Here is a 25,265-nt window from a genome sequence, read left to right on the forward strand (position 1 = left end):
CTACTGAATACCAGTTGCAAGAAACTGCAGGAGGGGAAGAGTGCTGTCATGCTCAGATCCTGCTTGCAGGCTTCCCACAGGAATCTGGTTGGCCACCATGAGAACAGGATGCTGATCCAGCAGCCAGTCTGTTCTTACATTCATACTCCTATTTCTAATGCTTGGATGCGCTCCTTCCACCCAAGCCTGGCTGGCTGGTATCTGCTTTGTTTATAGCATCAACAAGTCTCATCAAGAGTTTCTACCCAGCTCTTAGGAAGCCCAAAGGGTTTCCTAAGTAGGCTGAGAGACTCAAATACAGTGGTGCCCTGCAAGACGAATGCCTCGCAAGACGAAAAACTCGCTAGACGAAAGGGTTTTCCGTTTTTTGAGTCGTTCCGCAAGACGAATTTCCCTATGGGCTTGCTTCGCAAGGCGAAACGTCTTGCGAGTTCTTGCGAGTTTGTTTCCTTTTTCTTAAAGCCGCTAAGCCGTTAATAGCCGCTAAGCTGCTAATAGCCGTGCTTCGCAAGACGAAAAAACCGCAAGACGAAGAGACTCGCAGAACGGATTAATTTCGTCTTGCGAGGCACCACTGTACACAATATATTTTTCTATTAAAGGTAAGTTAAAGAAAAGGTCTATAGTTTCGCTATAAAAATCTCAGCAGGAAGAACTTCTTGAACTTGAAGCTCAAGAATTCCATGACCTTTTCTACAGCGCTATTCTTTAGGCTAGTTCACCAGTGCGTGTGGCTACCAGAAGGCTGCATCTGCAGGTCAAATGTGCATGCCGCCCCAAACACAGTGCTTTCCGAATGAAGACAGCTCATAATCCGACTGCAAACTCTCTTGTGATGAGCAAGCAATTAGGCATACGTATGTGTGTCAGTTTTAAATCAAATCTTGCCAAGTGCAGATCCCAAATTAAGGACAGCCTGGCTACAAATACATTAATAATCACGATTTCTGGGTCCATTTCTGAAGTTTAAGATTTATTAAGCAATAAATCTGAGACAGCATATGGTTTAAGCACTGGGGTGGTGGAATTGGAATCCAACTTAGAAAATGTTTCTTAAAAAAAAAAAAAGCCCTGGAAAAATGTGTGTTACAGGTGTTTCTTATTGCGATTGTCTTTCCAGATACGATAGTTCAGCACAGAGGCAAAAGTTAGCCAGGCTAAATAAGGGTACATCAAATACGCTGCTGTTTTGTTGACATGGTACCAGACAGTAGTTGTAGCTGTTGCTGCTCCTGTGGTGAGCAATATAGTCACCAGCCCCTGAAAAAGAAATGAATGACGTTAAAATGAGTGCTTTATGGGGTTCTAGAGCAGAGAGGGCTACAAAGAGGCTCCTGCTGCCAAGGAGTGTGGTGGAGTCTCCTTCTTTGGAGGTCTTTAAGCAGAGGCTTGACAACCATATGTCAGGAGTGCTCTGATGGTGTTTCCTGCTTGGCAGGGGGTTGGACTCGATGGCCCTTGTGGTCTCTTCCAACTCTATGATTCTATTCTATGATTCTATGAAAGAACTGCAACTTCAGCCACACACCCCTTTGCCTTGTTTTTGTGCTGATTACACAGCATTTACCCAATGTAGTACTTGACCCCTTTAACAGCAACATACCCAGATATCCATGGGCTTTTGTAAAGCAAAAAGTCAAATGGCCAAAGCTCCAGGGATTTTGGTTGAGCATGCCAACAATGATCTGTGCTCATTATTGCTCACATTCCAAAGTCCTTATTGTGGGAACTCTGCACAGCAGAATCTCCTTCCCTCTGCCCTACATGAAGGATCATCCGTCAGCAACTTCAGATGTCTCTGAAAGTCAGATTTCTGGCCAGACTTCACGTGACTCATAAAACTGGACCCCATTATTGTTGAATGTTGCTTTTGGATTGTATTTTTGTATACTGGTTAGCGATTTATAAATATTAAGCAGTTAAAAATGCTTTAAAATTAATTAAAAACAAATAAGCATTCCTCTGACAACTCTACAACACATACAAGTTTCCCAGCCTGAAAAGAATTCCCTTAAGGCCGAAAGCTGGCAAACCACTGCTCTAAGCCACAAGGGCATGGACTGACACAGAGCATTGCCCCACTTACCCAGCCTGTTTGGTGCTTTCCGAAGAATATGGGGACCCATGACCAATTTAATGCCAGGTTTCCTGCGTACAGCCCAAGGGGAACCAGGGATTTTTCGTTGAAGCCTCCTAATTCCCTCCACACGAGGTAAGAGCCATATCTGAAAGAATGAAAATGGACTGGGTGCATGAGGACTTTAACAGAAATCCTAAACTCCATACTGAGAATAATGCAAAAGTCATGAGACGCTAATACTTGCATACATTGCCAGGGTTCCTGACCCATTAGAGAACACTGGAGTCTCCTTATTCTTCTCTACAAAGCCACCAATGCCTATATATTGCACAGTGTTACTGTAACTATTAAGTGTATAAAATTTTACAAACCTGGCAGAGTTTTGAGAAATTAAAAGACAAAGTGCGAGATTGGCTTCATTATTATCAAATAAGAGAGGCCTACAATTTGGACAAAAAAATTGGCTTCCAGGTGGAGAAATCAAAATTGGAAACAGAACTGTTAGAACCAAAAACTAAGATTTTGTCAAAGATGTATAACTTGCTGTTAAAATGGAATACACAGGATGAAACGGTTAAATCAGCGATGATTAAATGGGCGCAGGACATAGGTCATAACATTATGTTTGCTGACTGGGAGCAGTTGTGGACCACCGGTATGAAGTTTACGGCATGCATTGCCTTAAAGGAGAATATTATGAAAATGATTTACAGGTGGTACATGACCCCAGTCAAGCTTGCAAAAATTTATCACCTGCCTGACAACAAGTGCTGGAAATGTAAAGAAGCTGAGGGAACATTCTTTCACCTTTGGTGGACGTGCCCAAGGGTTAAGGCTTTCTGGGAAACGATATATAATGAACTGAAGAAGGTATTTAAATTTACCTTTCCTAAGAAACCAGAGGCCTTCCTTTTGGGCATAGTTGGCCAACGGGTGCCAAAGAAAGATAGAACATTTTTTATGTATGCAACAACAGCAGCAAGAATACTTCTTGCCAAGTATTGGAAGACACAAGATCTACCCACCGTGGAAGAATGGCAGATGCAAGTGATCGACTACATGGAGATGGCTGAAATGACTGGCAGAATCCGTGACCAGGGAGAAGAACTGATGGAACAGGACTGGAAAAAGTTTAAGGACTATTTACAAAAACACTGCAAAATGTTTGAGTGTTAACATGATGTGGGAAGTGAAGGCAACAGGGCTTGTGGGATTTGGTTAAATGTGAATGAAAAGAAGAATGTTAAAAAGGAGAAGGGGGTTATGAACAGAATAAAATTATGTCATAGTATATAAGATGAGGAATGGGCTAAAATAATGAAAATTTGGGACATAATAATTAGAAGAATATAATTTAAGCATGGTTTGAATAAGGGTTTGAACTTGCTGAATTTGATTGTAATAAACAGGAACACAAAAAAGGGAGATGTGAGGAGGTCAGGACAGAGGGGTATGGAATTTTGTAATTTTAAAAAAGTGGATTTTTCTTTTTTCTTTTTTTCTTTTTTTGTTATATATTTTTGCTTTTTTGTTTTTTCTGTGAGCTTTATTTAATGGAATGATCTATGTGAAATGATGAACTTTTTGATTTGTAAAACTTTAATAAACATTTATTTAAAAAAAAAATTTACAAACCTGTTAACAATAATCCTAAATAACCCACCCCACCCCAAAATCAGTTGAATACTCATCACAATTGTTAATGTCGCCATGTTTTTCATAACTATGTATGTTTCCCAAACTTCCGTTATTAACCATAACTTGCTACCTTTCCAAAACATTTCAACAAATTGATAATAGAAATTCCGTTACTGGGAGCGTCACAACCAAGGGGGTATTGCTTACTAGAGTGTGAAGACAGTTGGCATAAATCAGGAGACCAAAGCTCAAATTCCTACTTGCCCTTAAACTTGCTCAGTGACATTTGCAGCCAGGCTCCTCTGATAAGGATAAAAACGAGTTTCTTAGAGGAAGGGTCAAATACACTGCATATGTGAGAAGTAATAAATAAATGTGAATACATTAAAAGATGAGGTGGTTCAAGCAGCAAGGCTGTTCCTTTACATTTAAGTGTACAGTGGTGCCTCGCAAGACGAAATTAATTCGTTCCGCGAGTTTTGTCGTCTTGCGATTTTTTTCGTCTTGCGAAGCACGGTGTCGGGAAAGTTTTGGAAAAGCTTCAAAAATCACCAAAGTCTTCAAAAACCTCAAAAAAGGCTACCACACCGCGTTCTATTAACGGTGTTAAGAAAAAGGAAACAAACTTGCAAGATGTTTCCGTCTTGCGAAGCAAGCCCATAGGGAAAATCGTCTTGCGAAGCAGCTCAAAAAACTAAAAACCCTTTCGTCTAGCGAGTTTTTTGTCTTGCGAGGCATTCGTCTTGCGAGGTACCACTGTAATGTACAATTACATGCGACATTTGGCGCATGATTCTTCAACATCAACTTCGTTGGACTGGTCATGTTGTGCGGATGCCTGATGATCGTCTTCCAAAGCAACTACTCTATTCTGAACTTAAAAATGGAAAGCGTAATGCTGGTGGTCAACAAAAGAGGTTTAAAGACTGTCTCAAGGCAAAATGTAGTATAAACACCGACAACTGGGAAACACTGGCCTGCGAGCGCTCCAGTTGGAGAACAGCCTTTACCAAAGGTGTCATGGGCTTTGAAGACACTCGAACTCAGGACGCAAGGGAGAAACGTGCTAAGAGGAAGGCACGCTTGGCAAATCCACACCGTGATCAACTCCTGCCCGGAAACCAATGTCCCCACTGTGGAAGGACACGTGGATCCAGAACTGGCCTCCACAGTTACTTATGGACTCATTGTTAAAACCGTGTTTATGGAAGACAATCTTACTCGGCTATGAGTGATTGCCAAAGAAGAAGATGTGTAATCTTAGCTTGTGAAAACTAGCTTTTGCATTCTCTTCCACCAGGTGGCACTGAACAATGTGGAAAACACTTTGCGGAAGCAACCTGTTCAAAACAGACGGGATCCCCTCCCTGTCCTGCTAGCTAGGTCCCAGTGGCAGGGCTTCAAATCCCTGCTTTTAATAGGCAACCCAGTCAGATGGGCAGGGTACAAAAAATAACATTGTTATCACGATTGCTTGGGTATGCAAATACCGAGGGGCAAGGCTACCTAACTTCCTGTACAGCCATTCCCTAAGCAAGTTCTCAGCTGCAAGCCACACTCTGCAGCTCTGAAGGAAGCTGTTTCTTGCAAGCAAATGTCAGGGGTGCTGTCAGAAGGTGAAGCAGTGATGCCACACTAAGTTATCTTATGACTGTCATGTGGCATTGGAGGAGAGCAGATGTTTTGCATACAAAAGGACCCAGGTTTGATCCCTGGCATTTCCAAGTATTGCTGGAAAAGACCTGTTTGAAAGCAGTCAGTGAACACAAATGCTGATGCACCTGGAGCAATGGCCTCACTCGGCCTAAGGCAGCGTCATACAGAGCGACTGCACCCACCCCAGCATTTGTACTAGCAAATGTGCATGCTCCACCATTATTTATAGGTACGTATATTTATAGGACTAGTACCAAGTGATACAGTGGTGCCTCGCAAGACGAAATTAATCCATTCCGCGAGTCTCTTCGTCTTGCAGTTTTTTCGTCTTGCGAAGCACGGCTATTAGCAGCTTAGCGGCTTTAAGAAAAAGGAAACAAACTCGCAAGAACTCGCAAGACGTTTCGTATTGTGAAGCAAGCCCATAGGGAAATTCGTCTTGCGGAACGACTCAAAAAACGGAAAACCCTTTCGTCTAGCGAGTTTTTCGTCTTGCGAGGCATTCGTCTTGCGGGGCACTACTGTACATACCTCAGCCTGTGCCCTTAAGTTCTAGATTGCAGACATCAAAACTTTACATCTCTGTGCAAGTGCTAAAAAACCCCCGGAAATGAGCTTTTGCCACAATCTTCAGGAGCATGAAAATTCTGAAACTTCATGTTGCTAAGAATCTCTACTTTCATTTTCTTTTTAATAAGCAAGTTTTCTAGCCCATAGGGTAAAATATGGGCGTAATCCCTTCAGATATCCAAAACCAGAAGAGAGCTTGATGGGATTTACTTAGGCAAGTTCAGATTTCTTAGTGTACATATTTTTAAAGGCTGTAAACAACTATATTGTAAATATAAGACTACATACCCCATTGACGAATATAATGCTCCCCAGACAGGTGGGAAAACCCAGTTGGGGGGGCGCCAAGATGGCTTCTCCAGTGATTCATACCACGTGGGCAGTTCTTTCTTGACAATCCTACCTCCCCAAATGCTCCCGGCGTTTGGCAAGAGTGTGAAAGCAACAGCAGGAGCCCACGAGGGAAGCGCTTCCATTTCTGAAACAAATATGCAAACTGGGTGAGAGTTGACTTTGCAAAGTGCAGTTTCACAAATACCAACAAAATATTAGCAGTGCAGAAAAGGTGATAGTTGGGCCTATATGCCTTTGCGTGCCAGTGGCTGAGGGTTCAAAAGCAAGGAAGGGTTGCTGCCCTGCTGCAGCAACAAACTGGCCGCCTCAAATGGTTTACAAAGACTGAAGGTGGGGAACTGATTCTATTGAACAGTGCTGCGTGTTTTCAGTTCATACAAAAAACTCTGTAGTGTTTGATTGGTGAGTCCCAAACATGTAGAATCATAGAATCGTAGAGTTGGACAGGACCTCTAGGGTCATCTAGTCCAACCCCCTGCAATGCAGGAATCTCAACTAAAGCACCCATGAACCGGACACAGAATTCCAGGTGTGGCAGAATAGAGCAGGACTATTACTCTCCCCTTGAGCTGCCTGTGGTTACCCAATCTGTGTGTGCGTGTGTGCAATTAAGCATTTTTAAAAGTGCAAATGGGATTCAATTAGATTTACCATATTTTTTGCTCTATAAGACTCACTTTTTCCCTCCTAAAAAGTAAGGGGAAATGTGTGTGCGTCTTATGGAGCGAACGCAGGCTGCACAGCTATCCCAGAAGCCAGAACAGCAAGAGGGATTGCTGCTTTCACTGTGTAGCAATCTCTCTTGCTGTTCTGGCTTCTGAGATTCAGAATATTTTTTTTCTTGTTTTCCTCCTCCAAAAACTAGGTGCGTCTTGTGGTCTGGTGTGTCTTATAGAGCGAAAAATATGGTAGGTGGAAAGAAGAGGGTAAAGTTGCAACTTTCCTAGGAGAAAAGTATTCCAGCAAACATGGTAATGGAAGCATTACCTGCGAGGAGGCCAAGCCTTATAAACAGCATCAGACACAGGAAGGTGTTACAGAAACCCGTATAACTTGTTCCAATTAATTGTTCTAACTGTTGCTTAGCATACTTAGAAAAGGCTCTTTTTGGGTGCAGCAAGGTAAAAAAAGCTCAGAGTTCACATATACTCCACCTGCCTGTTTTATGAACCTGAATTTCTGGACATGCTCTATGGTAGCAGTCCTAACCCCATTTGCCTGGAAGGAAGCCCCATTGAATTCAATGGGACATACTTCCGAGTTGACATGGTAAGGATTCCACTGTACTTCACTAGGTTATCCTTCCTGCCATAGTCAATAAGTTGTTTGTGCAAATAATTAGGGTTTTTTTTATTACAACACCAGCAGCAGACCAACATGCAAAAGGTAAATGCTTCCCATCATGTTATCTCCATGCCAGGAAAAAATGTTGATTGTTTCATTTCTCTATATCCAGGTTCACTATGAAAGGCACAGGAACATCAGAGACAGGGGTTTTTAAAGATATTGACGCCGCCAACCACGGGAATGAAATTAATTCCCTACTGGAGGCAAATGTGCTAAAGGAAAACGCCCATCCTCCTCTCTTCAGTGTAATTTGAACTCTCTACATAATACATTTGGTAAAATAGGGCAGAGGTTGTGTAAGTTATTACAATGCTTCTACAACAAGCCTAACAGGAAAAAAGTGGCTTCCAAAGTAAGAGACGTGATCAGTTAAACAAGTAGAGACCTTTCCACTCATATCAAGTTGTCCTGTGAAATTGGACTTGTTTCATAATGTTTGCAAAACTTATCACCCTTTTTATGTAATCTCGCCAGGTAATGGTTGTGGCTGAACTGCAGCCATTTTACACATTCACTCTGTTTTGTAATAGCTAGCTCAAGTGGGGCTCGGGAAGAAAATGGGTATAATAAAAAGCCCCCACCCCAAGTAACGTTACCACCCAAAGTTGTTCATTTGCAGAGTGGACTGGCTGACATCAATTGACAAGCCACCCAAATCCATTTATTTCAGTGAATCTGCTTAATTTGGATAGGCATCACTCACTGGACATAGTAGGGGTTAATTGCTACGCTTTAACCAATCCAGGAGCAAAGAAAGTCTATGCAGGTTGGGAAATTCATTCTGGACTAAGAATCCACCCAAAAAGAATGTGCCTTGCTGACTGGGAACAGTTATGGACCACCAGTATAAAGTTCACGGCATGTAATGCCTTAAGAGAGAATATTATGAAAATGATTTATAGGTGGTACATGACCCCAGTCAAGCTTGCAAAAATTTATCATTTGCCCAATAACAAATGCTGGAAATGTAATGAAACTGAAGGTACTTTTTATCACCTTTGGTGGACGTGCCCAAAGATTAAGGCTTTCTGGGAAAGGATTTATAATGAAATGAAAAAGGTGCTTAAATGCACTTTTGTGAAGAAACCAGAAGCCTTCCTCCTGGGCATGGTAGGCCAATTGGTGTCAAAGAAAGATAGGACGTTTTTCATGTATGCGACAACAGCAGCAAGAGTACTTTTAGCAAAGTACTGGAAGACACAAGAACTACCCACACTGGAAGAATGGCAGACGAAGGTGATTGACTACATGGGACTGGCTGAGATGACCGGCAGAATCCGCGACCAAGGGAAAGAGACGGTGGAAGAAGATTGGAAGAAATTTAAAGTTTATCTTAAGAACTGTTGTAAAATTAATGAGTGTTAAAATGTTTTGAGTAATGCAAAATAGAATTGCAGCGATAAACAACTGGACATGAGAAAAAGGATTTAAAGGGAGTGTTATAAGTAATTAAAATCAGGGGTTGCTGGAAAGATTTAAAACAGGGATGCAGAAAAAGGAGGTATGGGGAAGTCGCTGAAAGAAGGCTTAAGGAAAAGAAGGTTAAGAAATTATATGTGTTTATATGTTTGTTTGTTTATGTATTGTTTTGTATTGTCTTTTAATATGTGTTGAAAAATTAATAAAAAATTTATTAAAAAAAACAAAAAGAATGTGCCTTTAACAGCCGCTTGGCAGGCTAGAAATTAGCAAGTGAAGTGCCCCCACCCGGTCACTGAGACTCTGTGAACTGCCCTGAGACCTCCAGGTATAGGGCAGTATATAAATTCTAACAACAACAACTGACCTGAGGAAGTGAAAACTGCACGCTCTCCCCTTAGCTCTACTCTGCTGAGTTAGGATAAATTACTTCATTTTCTGGTCCCTTGTGTCCTCACATTTGTTTTTGTTCATTTCTGTGTTCTAACTGTTCATCGGATAAGGGAGGATATTTTGGTCTTTGCCCTATTAAACCCTTAGCCGCAGTACTTCTGCAACAACTAACAATTTAATTGGAAGAAAGTTAGGCTACTGTTAAGGGCTCAAAGGCAAGACCAGAAACAAAAGGGGGCAAGTGAACAGATTGCCTCCTTTTGTTTCTGGCCTTTAATAGCAGCTCCACATTTTACATGTGAATTTTTCTCAGCACTTTTTCTGCAGGCCAAGAAAAGCTTTATCTGCTGAATTCCATGCTGGCCAAGGGAGAAGAGCAGGGCCAGGTATGGCGGCCAAAGAGGGTGACATCCCTAAAAATCTTCATGGAGATTTGCCAAAGGATGGTAAAATGTGTTGCTACAGAACGATAATCACAAAACATTTAATCTCATGTAAATTAAATTCAGGCAGTCATAACTTTCAGTCTCCAATGCAAATCATCATTGAAATCCATGCTATTCCATTCAAATTTTTTAAAACTGCTTCAGGGTAGTGTGGGAGTTAAGCATGTCAGAATCAGGACCTGCTCTACCAGTCAGATTTCTGCTTTCTTTAGACACTTAACCCCTACAACTCCTGCTTGCAAACTTGCTTTGTTATAGCCAAGTACCGACTCCTAGTTGCGAAGCTAGCTGCTGTCTAACATGTGTCTTTAAAGCTGAACGGCATGCAGAAATTCAACTGCTGAAACAAAGTGTTGAAAGAAATCATCCACTGAATTAACACACAGCTATGAAGGCCTCTAGAGCCCTGGCCTTAAAAAGGCAGCAAGAGAGGCAGATTTATAAAGTTGCTTCTCTCCTGTTGAATGCTCTGAGCCAGTGTGGAACTGTAGAAGAACCCAGAGCAAGGTTAACTTTTCAAGAAAAGGCACACATCACCAAACAGCCCTAATATGCAATTGATTCAGCCCCAATGACCGTAGCCCATTTAAATCGTGGGTGCTAGGCAGTTACTTTTGGGTGAACAGGCTGGTGAAGGGGGGCTGCTTTGCTGTAACTGCCCCCACCCCCTAAAAAAACTTTGAACAAGTTATAAATACAGCTCTTTATTCAATTGCTGTGGTTTATCAAGGCATTGGGCAAATGGTTCCAAGTCTCCAGGAGGGGGTGGAAGAGATTTATCTAGACAAAGAGGACCCCCTGCTCTTTTGGAGAAGCCTGGAAGGGGGGAGCTGGGCTAGCACCCCAACCCATCCTCTGCAGCAAGCTGTGGGGTCTGCTTTCTCCTGTTTAGTTTCTATGTTGGCAGCTGAGGAGACCAGGCGCCATCTCTCCAGCTTCCGTTTTCAGTCCTGACTTCTACAAACTTGCTCGCCCGCGGAGGTGGGGATCGCCCAGGTGGGCCGCGGGAGATGCGCTGCCAGGATTTCACGCCGCCCTTTCAGCGGTTACCACGTTACCTGCTCAGGGCAGCCAGGTAACAATATCTCTGGCAACAGGAGGACCATCGGGGATACGCGCCCGACTCGGCGGAGCCCCTGCCTTCCTCGCAAGCCGCGGGTAACGCCCTTCCCAAGTTGGGCACAACCTCCTCGTGCCTTTGCCTTTATATGGACTCCCCCCCCTTCCCTTCCTTTCCTTTCCTTTCCTATGATCCTGTAGGTTTTTAAGCAGAGGTTCAGGACGGCTCAGTCGGGAGACCTTGAAACTCTTAGCAAGGTCGCGGGTTCGAACCCCACGTGGCAGGTTCGTGCATTGCAGGGGGGGTTGGACTAGATGACCGGGGGATCCCTTCCAGCTCTACAGGTCCGAGGAAGCTGCCCACGCTCCTAGTCCTCAGTGTGCATCTGCTGGAGCAAGCGCTCTCAAAGGCGTTAGATCCCGTACCTGCGTCTGCTGCTGCTGCTGCCGCTGCTTCCTCCGCCGACCTCGCTGCTGGGAGAAAGCGAAAGGGTTGTGGGGAAGGAAGCGAGGGAGCGGCCCACGGGGCGGGCGGGAGGCGGAGAAGGGAGCAGGGGGCGCGCCCAGCTCGATGCCGTGCGCTTTGGAAATGCTTTGGGAAAGAGAAAAAAGCCACTCCTAGCAGCGCCTCATTTATAACACAGAACGCAACCATTTCATCATAGGACTACGGGGCAGCCAGAAAGTATAACACAATGCGTCTGTTATGCACGAGCCTCTTACACAGGTGCCTTAATCGAAATAAATTTTTTTAAAAAAATCTTTCCAGTAGCACCTTAGAGACCAGCTAAGTTTGTTATTGATATGAGCTTTCGTGTGCATGCGCACTTCTTCAGATGCTTCTTCAGATACAGGTGCCTTAAGTATGGCTGAAAACTTCAGTGAGAGGCCTGAGTTTGCTTTTGCCGGGTCATCTCATTGACATTAGGTCTACTTTGAGACAAAGAGAGTCTCATTTCCTTTTTCTCTTCAGATCTTTCATATTTGAAAATCCCTTCTCGCAACAATGTGTCGTGAACTGTAGAATAGCCAATGCTCTTAAAAAGAGGCGTGGATACAGTTTCTGGTTGTGTGTCCAACAAAATTATTTTGATGGCATAGTATACAAGACTAAGGGACGCGGGTGGCGCTGTGGGTTAAACCACAGAGCCTAGGGCTTGCCCATGAGAAGGTTGGCGGTTCGAATACCCACGACGGGGTGAGCTCCCGTTGCTCGGTCCCTGCTCCTGCCCACCTAGCAGTTCGAAAGCACGTCAAGTGCAAGTAGATAAATAGGTACCGCTCTGGCAGGAAGGTATACGGCATTTCTGTGCACTATTCTGGTTCACCAGAAGCGGCTTAGTCCTGCTGGCCACATGACCTGGAAGCTGTACGCCGGCTCCCTCGGCCAGTAAAGCGAGATGAGCGCTGCAACTCGTCGGCCATGACTGGACCTAATGGTCAGGGGTCCCTTTACCTTTACCTATACAAGACTAGGCTAAAATGTCTAGATGTTTCTTTGTCCTTCCACACTTGCCATTTTCTCCTGCAACACCCTTGGAGAACCACTGCTTCAAAACTTGGTTCTTTGGTGGAAATGGCCTTTTCCCTTCTCTCTCTGCCACATCACAGCTGAGCCAATGCGTGCTTTTTATTTTATTTTATTTTATTTTAGGAACTGCAAGAAAGCCCTCCTAGAAATTCTGAAGGTTTAAGGCAAATGCGGGAGACAGAGGTAGCAGAAAAGAGAGAGGCTCCCAGGTGATAGCCTATGGCTTTAAGCAATGCATATTTTCCTTTGCTGTAAGTCGCTTGGAGACCTTCAGGTGACAGCTGTGGGGGGCAAGGTGCTTGAGAAGATGGTGGCAATTCAGCTGCAGGCATGTTTGGAGGAAATCGGTTATCTGGACCCACGACTCCTCACTCTTGATCCCACCATTTAAGCTAAAACTAATTTTGAACAGTATGGTCCTGAAAGAAAAACACAAACTTTCCTGTTTTATAGTTGCCCTTTATTTTTTTTTTATTTTCAGCAGTATAAAGGTGACTTCAACACACAAACTAAGCTCATCAGGCCTTAACTTCTAAGCAGAGATGTATATCTAATTGCATTTTTAGATGTGAAATTTAAGAGAACTTAAGAGGTAAATAAATGCACACATCAAAAGTTAACCACCAGAATGTCTATGGGGATTAGAAATGTCTATGTTGCAACAAACAAAAAAAGTTGTGGAACCTTAAAGACTATCAGATTGGATTAAGATTCAGGTAGCCATGTTGGTCTGACGCGGTAAAAATATATATAAAAAAATATTTAAAATGTCCAGTAGCACCTTAGAGTTTGTTCTTGGTATAAGCTTCTGTGTGCATGCACACTTCTTCAGCTACCAAAGATTAGATTAAGGTGTATCTATCTCCCTTAACATCTTCACACTTTAAACATACCCGAATCTAGAAAAGTCTGTGTCTCTTTAATTCTGTGACTCACAGCACACACACGCAACAACCTGGCACATATGTACTCCTCAGAGCCATACGTGCCATGTGCCTCTGTGTTTTTGTGGTAGATACGTGTCTGTGGATTTGTGCCTCTGTATTTGCTGCTAACACCCATGAGCACGTGTAGAGAGAGGGGGGACCTTGGGTGGGGTGGAACCCTCTTTTCTACGGCTCGGGTTTCCAGGCCGCGGCGGGGGAAGCTTTTTGCTAACGGACCGGGCCTTCCATTTTTCGCTTTCCAGCCCCGCACGCGGAAGGAGACTCCCGTTGCCATGGCGACCTCCGCCGCGCCGCGCCTGCTGCCGCCGGGCCTCTCCGCAGGCCGCGCTCTCCCCTCCCCGGCCCTGCGGCGATGGCTCAGCCGAGGCGGAGCCCCGAGGCCCCCCGGCGCGGGGGAGGCGGCGAGCGCGGCGGGGCTGTTGCGGGACGCGGCGGCGGCGGAGGACGAGGCGCCGCGGTCGGGGCCTGGCGGGAAGGCGCGCCGGGCTCCCGAGGAGGCCTCGGTGCTGCTCTTCCCCGGCCAAGGCAGCCAGTTCGTGGGGATGGGCCGCGGGCTCCTGCGCTACCCGAACGTGCGGGAGCTGTACCGCGTGGCCGAGGGCGTCCTGGGCTACGACCTGCTCGGCCTCTGCTGCGAAGGGCCCGGCGCCCAGCTGGAGCGCACCGTGCACAGCCAGCCCGCCGTCTTCGTCAGCTCCCTGGCCGCCGTGGAGAAGCTGCACCAGGAGCAGCCCAGGGTGAGGGGCCGGCAGGGCCTTAGAAGGGGGCACCCCGGGGTCATCTAGTCCAGCCCCCGGGGCCAGGCAGGAGTCTCAGCTAGAGCATCTCCCAGGGCTTCCAGCAACAGGCATTCAGAAGCACCCACTGCCTCTGACTGGGTTGCCCTCTCCTCACCTCCATTTGTCTAATCCAGGGGTGTCCAAACTTTTTTCAAAGAGGGCCAGATTTGATGAAGTGAACATGCCTGAGGGCCGACCAAAGTTATTGACCTTTTTTAAGGATTGATGTTGTGCTTTTTCTTAGATTTCAACCCCCCCCCCCGGAAATAAACTGCCAGAGGCCGGATTAAACCAACCGGCGGGCCGGATTAGGCCCCAGGGCCAGACTTTGGACATGCCAATCCTCTTTTAAAGGCCGCCACCTCCTGTAGGAGGGAGTGCCGTAGTTTGACTACGTGAAGCACTTGGGTTTTGTCTGCCCCAAACTCTCCCAACGTTCAGCTTCCTGGGATGCTTCACTAGAGTTCTATGTTAGGAGAAAGGGAGGGAGACTTTCTTCTGCCCACTTTCTCTGTGCCAAGGAGAAAGAAGCAGGCTGCGCCACAATTGACAGTGCACACAGGGATGCCTGCATTTCTCACACTATGTGAACTGTGTTTCTGGATCACTTCCACTTGTTACTTACTGGAGACCTCTTAAATTTCTACAGGTGGTGGAGAGCTGTGTGGCAGCTGCTGGATTCAGCATTGGAGAATATGCAGCCCTTGTTTTTGCAGGAGCCATAGACTATGCAGAAGGTATCAAGCAAGTACCCTTGCACTTTCATATTAAATGTTTATCTAAAATCTTTGCAATGCAAGGATAGCATGTAGCCGGGGGGCATGGCACGGGGGGTGAAGCCCCAGGTGCACCATTTGGGGGTGGGGCACAAACCAGGCACCCCCCTGGCATCCCCATCCTGCCCTGTCTGCTGCTGGGGGTCTCTGGGCCCTGAGCCCAGCCTCACTGCTGCATCTCCAGCCCCCTTGCTGAATGGCTGCCTGGCCAGCATTGGGGGAGTAGGATTCACATGCCAAGGCTCTTTTGCTGGGCTCCTCCTTTTGCAAGTGGGGAGGCAGAACAGCATGGCCCTGCTTGGTTCCAGTGGTGATGGCTGCCCACGTGCACATGCACCCCAGGTGACCACCCCACCCCTGCCCACGTGCACATGCGCCCCAGGTGCCAGCAGACAACTCGTGTTGCTGACTCTGGCGCATTAGTCTTGGCACACAATTCTTTGTGGTCCTCTGCTAGTGAAGGCAGTGGCCGAGCTTCATGCTCTGGCACCGGGAGGGGGGCGGAGTGCAGGCAGGGGTGGGGCACACCGCCTGCAGGGTCCTGGTGCCCAGCACGGGCAGGGAGGCAGCCACGATGGAACCCCACCAGGATCGCGCTGCCGGGGGCGGTGCGCTCCCCTCACACTCCTCTTCCTCCGCCACTGAGTGAAGGGTATCTTAGTGTCCAGCCATTTTATTTCTTCCTCAACTTTATGTGTTACATCTTTGTGCTATTTAAGTAATAAGTAAGTAAAATTGAAATCCAGATCAAGTCCATATAATGTGTACAAAAGTATAAAGTATAACCAACTTTGCAGTGGATAAAATGTGAGGATTTCTTGTATTAATATCTTCATAGACATATTGGGAATGAGTTGTAAGATTCTGAATTTAAATATCATTGCTTGCAGGAAAGTTGCTTCAGCTAGTCTGAAGTCTAGCTTCTGTTGACATAAATACAGTTTGGGGCAGACAGTAGCTTAGTTGAGCATTATGCGAAATCATGACTTGTATGAACTCTATTAACTGAAACCATGGTTTGAGCTTCCAAACACCCAAAAGGCTTGCTAAGCCATGGATGACAAATTCACTTCAAACCGTGGTTTCTGTTTGTTGGCTTGTTAATTCAGATGTGCAGAAGCATAGACTACATTGGACATCACACTGAACTATGTTTTAGCATAGCGTGCATGAGCCCAGCTTCTCTGGCTTTTGTGCCTCTCCTTTCCCAGCTCTGGTGACATGGGAAGCAACATTTACGGGTGAAACTCGAAAAATTAGAATATCGTGGAAAAGTTCATTTATTTCAGTAATTCAACTTAAAAGGTGAAACTAATATATGAGATAGACTCATGCCAAGAGAAAGATGAAAGACATGAGACCGAGCAATGCAGAAGAGCTGAAGGCTGCTATTGAAGCATCCTGGTCTTCCATAACACCTCAGCAGTGCAGCAGGCTGATAGCATCCATGCCACGCCGCATTGAGGCAGTAATTGATGCAAAAGGGGCCCCAACCAAGTACTGACTACATATGCATGCTTCTACTTCTCAGAGGTCCAATATTGCTCTATTTGCAATCCTTGTTTTGCTGATTTCATTTAATATTCTAATTTTCTGAGATTGTTAATTTGGGGTTTTCATCAGCTGTACGCCATAATCATCACAATTATAACAAATAAAGGCTTGACATATCTCGCTTTGCATGTCATGAGTCTATCTCATATATTAGTTTCACCTTTTAAGTTGAATTACTGAAATAAATGAACCTTCCCACGATATTCTTATTTTTCGAGTTTCACCTCTAAATAAAAGCAGAAGTGAACACTTCAGTGCTCTCCTCGGCTGTGGGGACTGTACAAGCCTAGGAGGCTAGACTTGTTTATGCCATGCTAAATGAGAGTTTGGTGTGATGTCCAAATGACTAAATTTCCTTAGGCATGGCTTGGCATGTTATGTGAATGCAGCCTATCTATGTTAACCAGAGTGAAAGCATGAAAAAATATACATATGAGTCCCTGTTGCAAGAATCCAAATTGCCAGCCCTTCATGCTTAATTTTCCTGGATACTTAGGTTCTGGTCATCTTGAATCTACATTAGTGGTGTTTTAGGGAACCCCTGAACTCTGTGGATGTGTATCAGATGTTCTTCAGTTGTGGACAAGGACCACACAGCTGCATGGGTGTGTTCCGTGGTGTGCTTTCTGTTCATGGCAGACAGCAGCCTAGCCAGTGTTCTTTATAACTGACTGTGCACTCTGGAACAGGTCCCAGAATCTTCTGCACCACATGCAAGTACTGTGGTGGTCAGTTTGATATGGAAAGGGTTCCCTGGAAGTAAAAAAGTTTGAAAGCTGCTACTCTACATCACAGAATACAATATTATTTCAGAGTTTTCACCTCTCTCTCTATGAAATCATTACATGGAAACATGCATTTACGTTTGTAAAATCACAGCCAATTTTCTTTGTAGCTTCCATTTATCTTATGCTGAAGTTAAGTCCTCTTAGAGTTTCTTTCTTTTCTCTAGCCTTATATGCAGTGAAGGTGCGTGCTGAAGCCATGCAGGAGGCATCGGAAGCTGTTCCAAGTGGAATGTTATCTGTTATTGGCCGGCATAATTCAAATTATGTCACTGCTTGCTTGGAAGCTCGTGAATATTGCAAGTCATTGGGCATTGAAAATCCTGTATGTGAAGTTTCAAACTACTTGTTTCCAGGCAGCAGAGTCATTGCAGGACATTTGCAGGTATTATTTCAAAATAATGGTTCTGAATATCTGGAAATTGGCGGGGTTTTCAGTAGCACTGCTGACAGCCAAGAGAACAGTAGTACTTAGTCATATTCTGTATTTTGAGGGGAGAAGTTTGCTTGCTTGTTATATGAATTGTATTTTTATCCTGCTTTTTTTTTACATGCAAAGTACCTATACTAATAGCCATCAATTGATATATTTCATTTTTAAAAATAATAATAAACACATTTAAAACCATTTCACAATAATAAGAACAATAGTAATGAGAATAGCAGAAGAACAGCATTAAAAATAAGTTAATGTTTGAAATCAAAGGAACAATGAAAAGATTTTCACTGATTTCTAAAGGGCGGGGAGTACAATAGATTTAGGCAAACAGGTCTTACAGACAAGCACATTTGCAGTGGGAAAAGGGCTGCCCTCCTCAGACAGAGATGATATCAGGGCCAGATGACCTCATAGTGAAAGGGGCTCCCTGGTTTATCCGACTAAGTTTTTCTAGCTTTAAAGTTAAGCATCAGTACCTTGAATTGAACATAGGCACTGACTGGTGGAGCTCCTTAATATTCCCAATGCATGCTGTTCTGCTAACCCTGGTCAACAGCTGTGCAGCTACATTCTGAAGTTTCTGAACAATAATCAAAGGCAGCCGCTTGTAATTGGGATTAGAATTGAAGCCTGTCACCGGGCAACAGGATCTAACTGACATGCAGTGATGATGTAAAGCACATGTAGCAACCTAGTGCTCTCCAAATGTTTTGAACAAAGCTCTCCTCAGCCCCAGGCAGCATGGCCAATAGGGATGATCAGAGATGTATTCCAACAACATATGGAGAGCACCACATTGGCTACCCTTGGTATAAAACAAAAATGGAAACGCAACAAATGCAATTAAGGTATAAAAGCCACCCGCCAACATTTGGGTAGCAAAGTCTAAGCCAGTACGTTTCCCTATAAAGTTTTAAGTCTCTGTTGTATGCTTTTTATGTCCTTTATTTTCTTTCTCTTGGAGGCATGCGTCCTCTGACTTGTAGGCCACAATGAATTTATAGGGTTTTCCTAAGAGCCAAATGACATTAACAGCAGTTCTAGATTGAAGGCAGTAACTCTGTTTTTGTGGTTCAGTGTTCTGTTTCGTTTTTATTTCAGGCTTTGGAGTTTTTGCAGCAAAATTCGAAAAAATACTCATTTGTGAGAGTGAAAATGCTGCCAGTCAGTGGTGCTTTTCATACGCAGCTTATGGAACCAGCAGTGGGACCTTTGTCTGAAGCCCTCAACTCAATTAATATTCAGAAGCCTCTCATCCCTGTCTATTCAAATGTGGAAAACCGGAGATACACTGAACCGAAACAGATCCAGCGCTTGTTAGTGAAGCAGTTGGTTTCACCAGTGAAATGGGAGCAGACGATGCATGCCATCTATGAAAGGAAAAAAGGAGTAGGATTTCCTTATACTTATGAAGTGGGGCCTGGGAAACAGCTAGGAACAATCCTAAAAGGCTGCAATTTGAAGGCCTGGAAGTTCTATAAACATATTGATGTTTCAGAAGATGAAAAAGCATAGAGATGTCTGTAGGAAAAGTTTTCATTTTAATGGATTTATTGTTAGGTAAAAATGAAATCATGCAAGCCCTGGAGGAAGACACAACATAGTCTTTTGGAGAGGGAGCTGTATACCGTTGTGCCATTGCTATTTCCCTACACAACTAGCACAGAAGAATTGCTTGTTACCTCAGAGGCCACTCTGGCTCTCACTTCTTCAGACAAACAGATTTGACCATGACTCATCAATTACTTTGCTACAAACTTTTTAAAGAATTGTTTTATATAAGCTTGATCAATAGTACCTGCATTGGCCAAAGAATCGTGGTGACTTATGCTCAGTGTCTTGCTTTAACTTTTAAGAATCAGTGAAATAATAATAAAGTTAAAATGTTTTTCTTTGTTTTACAAATCATTTATTGTGGGTGAGAGATCTGCATTTGGTGTATAATTGGTAACTGTAACTCGCCCCACTGAGATAATATATTGGATGCAGTGATTGTGTGACCCATTGTATGCTATCTATGCATAATGTCCCATTAGTTTTTTAGAATACTCACTCACACTATTAAGGTCCCCATTTTGCAAAGTACCTCATCAGTTTTCCTTCTGGACATGAGTAAAATTATAAATCGGGTGCCACAGGTTTTTGGAGAGTTGGGTCTTATTGACTGGATGCAGAAAAGGCTCTTCTAAAGACCATGTGCTGTAGACAACTGAGTGGTACTCAGAATAGACCCATTGAAATTAATGGGCTGAAGTTAGCCGTGCCTTTTAATATCAGTGGATCTTGTCGGAACATGAGCTCCTTCTATGTAGCTGGTAACAGCATTGGTGTTTAAGCGTCAGGAGTTTTTCTTGAGACATCCCAGGCCACTCTCAACTTACATGGGGATTGTGTTCCACAGAGAACACCTATAGCCAAAATCACATGTAGTCAAAGCACATTAGTTTCAACAGCAGGTGGATTGCCAAAGTTTTTCCCCTCAGATGCCCATCACCTTTTTAAATCCCCCCCCAAGCGCATAAAGCTGATTGTGCAAAGTTAAGTGTGTAAATTGCAAGTTACCTGTACTCTTGCTAACAGCTTTCCAATATATGTTTGCTTTTCAGTCAAAAGTATAAGGGTAGTGCAGCACTGTGTTGTGTTAAGTGGCTTACAGTGCAATCTTCTGCCAGTCTGAGAAAAGACAGGACTTAAGGGAAAACACAGGATATTGGTCCCATGATTATATCATGAGGATGCTGCATAAAAAGCGAGTGAAGAAAACGTTACCATCCCACACTGAACACTTGCTGTGGAAGCACTCCTAACAGTGGATGGATTTTAGATATTCTTTCTAGAATCATCTCAGGTAGTCTGCCAGAGGATGGCAGCAGTGTATAAATCATTTCTTACAGCTGAGATAGGTAAAAAAATTGCTTTTTTTGTAGCAAATACAAAATGTAAGCATGCTTTTTGTTTGTACGACACGTGTGGGTTGAAATAAATCTGAGTGTCCAAAAGCATTGAACTGCAATAAAAAAACAGTTCCTGGATCTTCCTCAAGTCACAAGTCAGTGAGTTACAAACTGAACGATATACATCTTTCAGAGTAAATTATATTTTTTGAAACGTCGGGATTTCAGTTCTAATAAAACCAGTGCATTATGTCAATGTAGTTTCTTGATTCTTGGCTATTCAACAACTACAAACCACTTCTAGATGTGAAAATCCACTCTTAGAGCTGAGCTCTGCTGCCATGATTTGCAGACATGGTATATTTCGGGCAGGATCTTATTGGTGGATATGAGCCAGCAGTAGAAGGTTTAGGTAAGCTGGCACAGGAATATAACCAGCATTCAGTGTTATCTACAATAGCAGCACCTTTCTGAAAGAAATAGAGGTACAGTTTCTATGAAGAAAAAGTTTCTATGAAGAAATTGTTCATCGTAAATCTGAAACTGATTTCCTTCTAGCCTGTCAGGACAAATTCCGCTCTTGATGTGTGTAAACATTAACTACAATAAAGCCCAGAGGAGGCCTCTGTATACTTTAGCATAAGGGTGTGGCATATTGTCTGCTCAATGTTCAAATTCCTGTTTTGAAGCTAATTCTTGTTTTTGATGCAAGAGGGTGTCCTACAAAGAAACACTGATTCTTTGCTTTTAGAATCTGATTGCTAAAAAGGGCCTTGCAAGAGCCCCAGCAGCAGCAAACTGGTGGAGGAGGCCTGAAAGGTGTCTTCTAAAAGTTCTGTGTCTTTCTGAATGTTTTCCTGGCAAACTTTTGTCAGTGTTGTCATTATTGGCATATATATTAATAGCAATTCCCATCATCCAAGTGCTGGTGCATAGGTAGCCAAAACCCACATATAAGAGATTGGTATTTGCAGAGTTGGGGAAGCTGTGAGGTGGCAGAAATAGAAAACAAAACAAAAAAACCGTTTTAGGGGGGAAAGGCTCAGGGAAGACTGACGATCCCTGCAGCCTAAGATGGCCTAAGGATGCCAGCCCCAGATCCTGCATCTTTTAAGTGGGGCTTGGAGATTCATTTCTTTTCCATAGCTTTCAATGCGAAGTCATAAATACGGTAGTGGCTGTTTGTTGAGTTATGACCAAGTTTTCTTAATGTCTCTCTTAATTTTCTTGTAATTAATTACATGTTAAAGTTTTTTATCAGTCAAATTTATATTTAAAAAAAACATAGTAAGCCACTTTATAATCCACAAATTCCTTAAGTACTTAATCTTTCTGAACTATAAGCTTTCTGTCTACCCATGTTAATTTATGTGTTTCCTATCTTCCTCCAAGGAGCTTAAGGGAAAACATACAGGTTTTTAGGTATTTTATTTTTAGGGATTTTCTTGTCAAACATGCAAGCCCCCTCTGCAGTCTGAACTGGTAAATATAGGTCACTGGAACATACTATTGTGCTAACAACAGCATTTTCAAGTTTTGTCCTGATAAATTTTATTGAATACAGGTGGCGACCAGAGCCCCTGCACACATTGGCCGAGCACACCTTGCCCCCATTCCGTTCTCAGAGTCCACTATATCTTATGACCAGCATCCGAAAGTAAACCCCACCCCACCCCCACTAATTTAAGTCTGTCTTTCTTCAAGCAGAGGACCAAACCTCATGAGGACCTTCAGAGGCTTCATGCAACCCAAGACAATGGTACACTGTAAGAAATCAGTATGTATGCCATTAAGACATTGTCAAAAGCTACCAGCCAAAGGAGCTCAAGAGTGTTATCAACTTCAGATGCCAATTCTACCATATATCCATATAAAGCTTGAGAGAATGACACTAGGGAGAAAAGAACCAACTGTAAATGGGCGTAATACTAATATCAGCAGTCTGTGGCAAAGCAGTCTCTGATGTACGTGGATGAAAGTAGAGGAGAGAGATGGCTGGATCCGTAAATGGGATGTGTGCAGAATGGATCACGCTCAAACATACGTGGAAGGAAATAATGTAATTAGATTTGGCAATTAGATTTGGAACATCAGTTTTATTTTTCAAGTCTTTTAAGATCTCCAATTTTCATTAGATATTTTACAGTGCAAGTGTTAAAAAGGATGGCCAGCATACCCTTCTGTCAACTCTCCAAATTCCCTTTTACAAAACAAAAAAACCCCTCTCTTTAAGTATAAAAGTCAGACTTGAATCACTTGAACATACATATTTCAAAACAAGCAATTCAGGTAGTTATCCAGCAACAACCCCATATCAATATTTATTTTAAAAGTATGAAAACAGCAGTGACCCAGCACTAGCCTACATTTTAAATAGAAAAAAGTTATCCATAGCCAACTTCTTAAAAAACAAACAAAGCAAATGCCACCTCCTGGGTGAGTTGAAGATTGGTCAGAGTCCAGCAGTGACCTTCAATTGGCAACTCTTTCGACTAGTCCTGCAGTCCGTAAGTGACCAGACCCCACATCAAAATAGCAAGCAGCATGGCTGGCCACCATTTCTGGCACACGCAGTTCAGAGGGACCCAAAGAATCTGTTTAGGAAAAGAATAAACAAACTGATTAAAAACCACAAGAATTAGAGAATGGGAGCAGGAAAAAATCACCTGCAGTAGTTCCAGGGTGGCTGACCTGCAGCTCTGGTTTTGGACTCCAATTTCCCTCAGCCTCATAACAAAGGCATTTTTGTTTAAGAAGGCTTCCCCGGAAGTGTGTCCCAGTCATTTACAAAATATTAATTGCACAACTATAGGGATGCTTTTATGGCTTGTAGGAATGCTTTCAATGCTTTTTTGAATCTGCTTGTTTTGCACATTATCTTCTCAACACTGCACTGCTTTGATTCCCTCAGGCTGTGGAGTGGTTTATCAATTTGTAAAATAAATGATGGGAGTTGGAGTCCAGCAACGTGAGCACCATGTACTTCCTCAGCTGCACCACTTCAGAATTCAGGAGCAGCAAAATGTTTCTTCTTCACATCTTGGGATTCTCTCCCACATGAAAAGCTCCCTGTTTGCGCAATGCTAGTGCTGCTTTAAAAAAAAAAATCATACGAAATGCCTTTGTTAGGACCAACCAATTTACCAAGTGTAGTTTGGATGGAAGCGTTCCCAAGCTTAATGGAAAGGTAAAGCCTTTGCTCTTCTTCACTGCTGGGGGCAAGGGCACAAAGTGAAGAGTGAGTAAATTCTCAGGGACGATTCACACCCTGGCCAGCACCTCTTTAATCTTCTACCCTCGGGAAGGAGATATAGAAGTATAATCAGTCGTAACAACGGCTAAAAAACAGTTTCTTTCTGTGGGCTGTTAGGCTGCTGAACGGAAAATAATATAGGGCAACTGACTTTCGGGGTTGGTGTGTTGTGCGACAAGCACACAGAGTGCAATGAGATTGAGTGTTGGGGGGGGGAGGCTTGGTTAATTTCATTGTGCACAGGTTGTACATTGACAAGAAAGGTATGATGATGATGATGGGCTTAGGCAGTGCTGCGATGGACACCACCCATAACCCCTTCAAGAACCACTCCAAGCTTCACAAATAAGAGTTTAACTTTTCTAAAAAGGTAAATATAGAAAGCCTACAATCATCATCATTTTTTGCTCCCTTGGAAATCTAGGGAAAGTGGAGGAGGAAAGAGTAATTAGTTAATGCAGGATCTGCCAGCACAAAGCATAACACATTAGGTTGGATTTTGTACCCATCGAGACTGATGTGAAAAGATAGCCATGACTTAAGTCCCGTTGATTTTAATGAGAATTTGAGTGCAAGATTGTACCCCTATCTGGGAGGAGATCTCATGGAACTCAGTGGGGCTTACTTCTCAGTAAGCATATCAGAACAGACTGCCTCTCTGGATCCAACCCATAAATCCTGTTTTGCACTAATTTGGGGGTTACAGGGAAGCACACTTTTTTCTGGCATTCACTGGCTATGGTCTATGCATTTATATGGAGGTCATCCTGACGCGGGTGGCGCTGTGGGTAAAACCTCAGCGCCTAGGGCTTGCGGATCGCATGGTCAGCGGTTCGAATCCCCGCGGCGGGGTGAGCTCCCCTCGTTCGGTCCCAGCTCCTGCCCACCTAGCAGTTCGAAAGCACCCCTAAGTGCAAGTAGATAAATAGGTACCGCTTTATAGAGGGAAGGTAAACGGCATTTCCATGTGCTGCGCTGGTGCTGGCTCGTCAGAGCAGCTTCGTCACGCTGGCCACATGATCCGGAAGTGTCTCCGGACAGCACTAGCCCCGGCCTCTTAAGTGAGATGGGCGCACAACCCTAGAGTCGGACACGACTGGCCCGTACGGGCAGGGGTACCTTTACCTTTACCTTTTACCATCCTGATTTGTGATTACTGTAATAGTTCTCAAGAAACACAAGCAAAATTGGGCAGGAACCTAATAGCAGTATAAGCCACAAACCTTTATAGTTCAGTTCTATGAAAACCATCAGGCCAAAGCACAAAAGTGGGATGCACTGCAGGCTGACAATGCAATTCTATTTAACTTGGGAGTGAGCTCCATTGAACTAAATGGAGTTCAGC

At 43.8% G+C, this 25,265-nt stretch overlaps 2 protein-coding genes across 3 annotated transcripts; one reads left to right on the top strand and one right to left on the bottom strand.

Annotated features, from left to right (window-relative positions):
* Positions 1–1,058: 1,058 nt before the first annotated feature.
* On the bottom strand, positions 1,059–11,492 carry TSPO (translocator protein). Of its 2 annotated transcripts, none has more exons than XM_053387666.1 (4): positions 11,389–11,492; positions 6,233–6,422; positions 2,087–2,225; positions 1,059–1,260 (listed from the first exon to the last, which is right to left on the bottom strand). In XM_053387666.1, the coding sequence occupies exons 2-4, from the start codon at positions 6,418–6,420 to the stop codon at positions 1,087–1,089; spliced, it is 501 nt and encodes a 166-aa protein (XP_053243641.1). In that variant the 5' UTR covers positions 6,421–6,422; positions 11,389–11,492; the 3' UTR covers positions 1,059–1,086. The 2 variants fall into 2 exon arrangements, with proteins under 2 accessions (XP_053243641.1, XP_053243642.1); XM_053387667.1 differs by lacking the exon at positions 11,389–11,492 and adding an exon at positions 10,962–10,983.
* A 2,170-nt stretch (positions 11,493–13,662) lies between these two features.
* MCAT (malonyl-CoA-acyl carrier protein transacylase) lies at positions 13,663–19,662 on the top strand. The gene is made up of 4 exons (XM_053387678.1): positions 13,663–14,177; positions 14,869–14,956; positions 17,502–17,719; positions 18,875–19,662. Exons 1-4 carry the CDS (start codon positions 13,713–13,715, stop codon positions 19,286–19,288), a joined length of 1,185 nt encoding a protein of 394 aa, XP_053243653.1. The 5' UTR covers positions 13,663–13,712; the 3' UTR covers positions 19,289–19,662.
* The last annotated feature ends 5,603 nt before the right edge of the window (positions 19,663–25,265 follow it).

This window comes from Podarcis raffonei, chromosome 5 (assembly GCF_027172205.1).
Source record: "Podarcis raffonei isolate rPodRaf1 chromosome 5, rPodRaf1.pri, whole genome shotgun sequence".
NCBI classification, from domain to species: Eukaryota; Metazoa; Chordata; class Lepidosauria; order Squamata; family Lacertidae; genus Podarcis; species Podarcis raffonei.

Bases quoted from the DNA above. Each gene is read 5' to 3' on its own strand.
- TSPO (XM_053387666.1), bottom strand. From the start codon at position 6,420: ATGGAAGCGCTTCCCTCGTGGGCTCCTGCTGTTGCTTTCACACTCTTG. The intron at 2,226-6,232 runs GTATGTAGTCTT...TCATTCTTTCAG, and splicing joins GCATTATATTCGTCAATGGG to ATATGGCTCTTACCTCGTGT. The intron at 1,261-2,086 runs GTAAGTGGGGCA...TTTCTTTTTCAG, and splicing joins GAAAGCACCAAACAGGCTGG to GGGCTGGTGACTATATTGCT.
- MCAT (XM_053387678.1), top strand. From the start codon at position 13,713: ATGGCGACCTCCGCCGCGCCGCGCCTGCTGCCGCCGGGCCTCTCCGCA. The intron at 14,957-17,501 runs GTATCAAGCAAG...TCTTTTCTCTAG, and splicing joins AGCCATAGACTATGCAGAAG to CCTTATATGCAGTGAAGGTG. The intron at 17,720-18,874 runs GTATTATTTCAA...TTTTTATTTCAG, and splicing joins TCATTGCAGGACATTTGCAG to GCTTTGGAGTTTTTGCAGCA.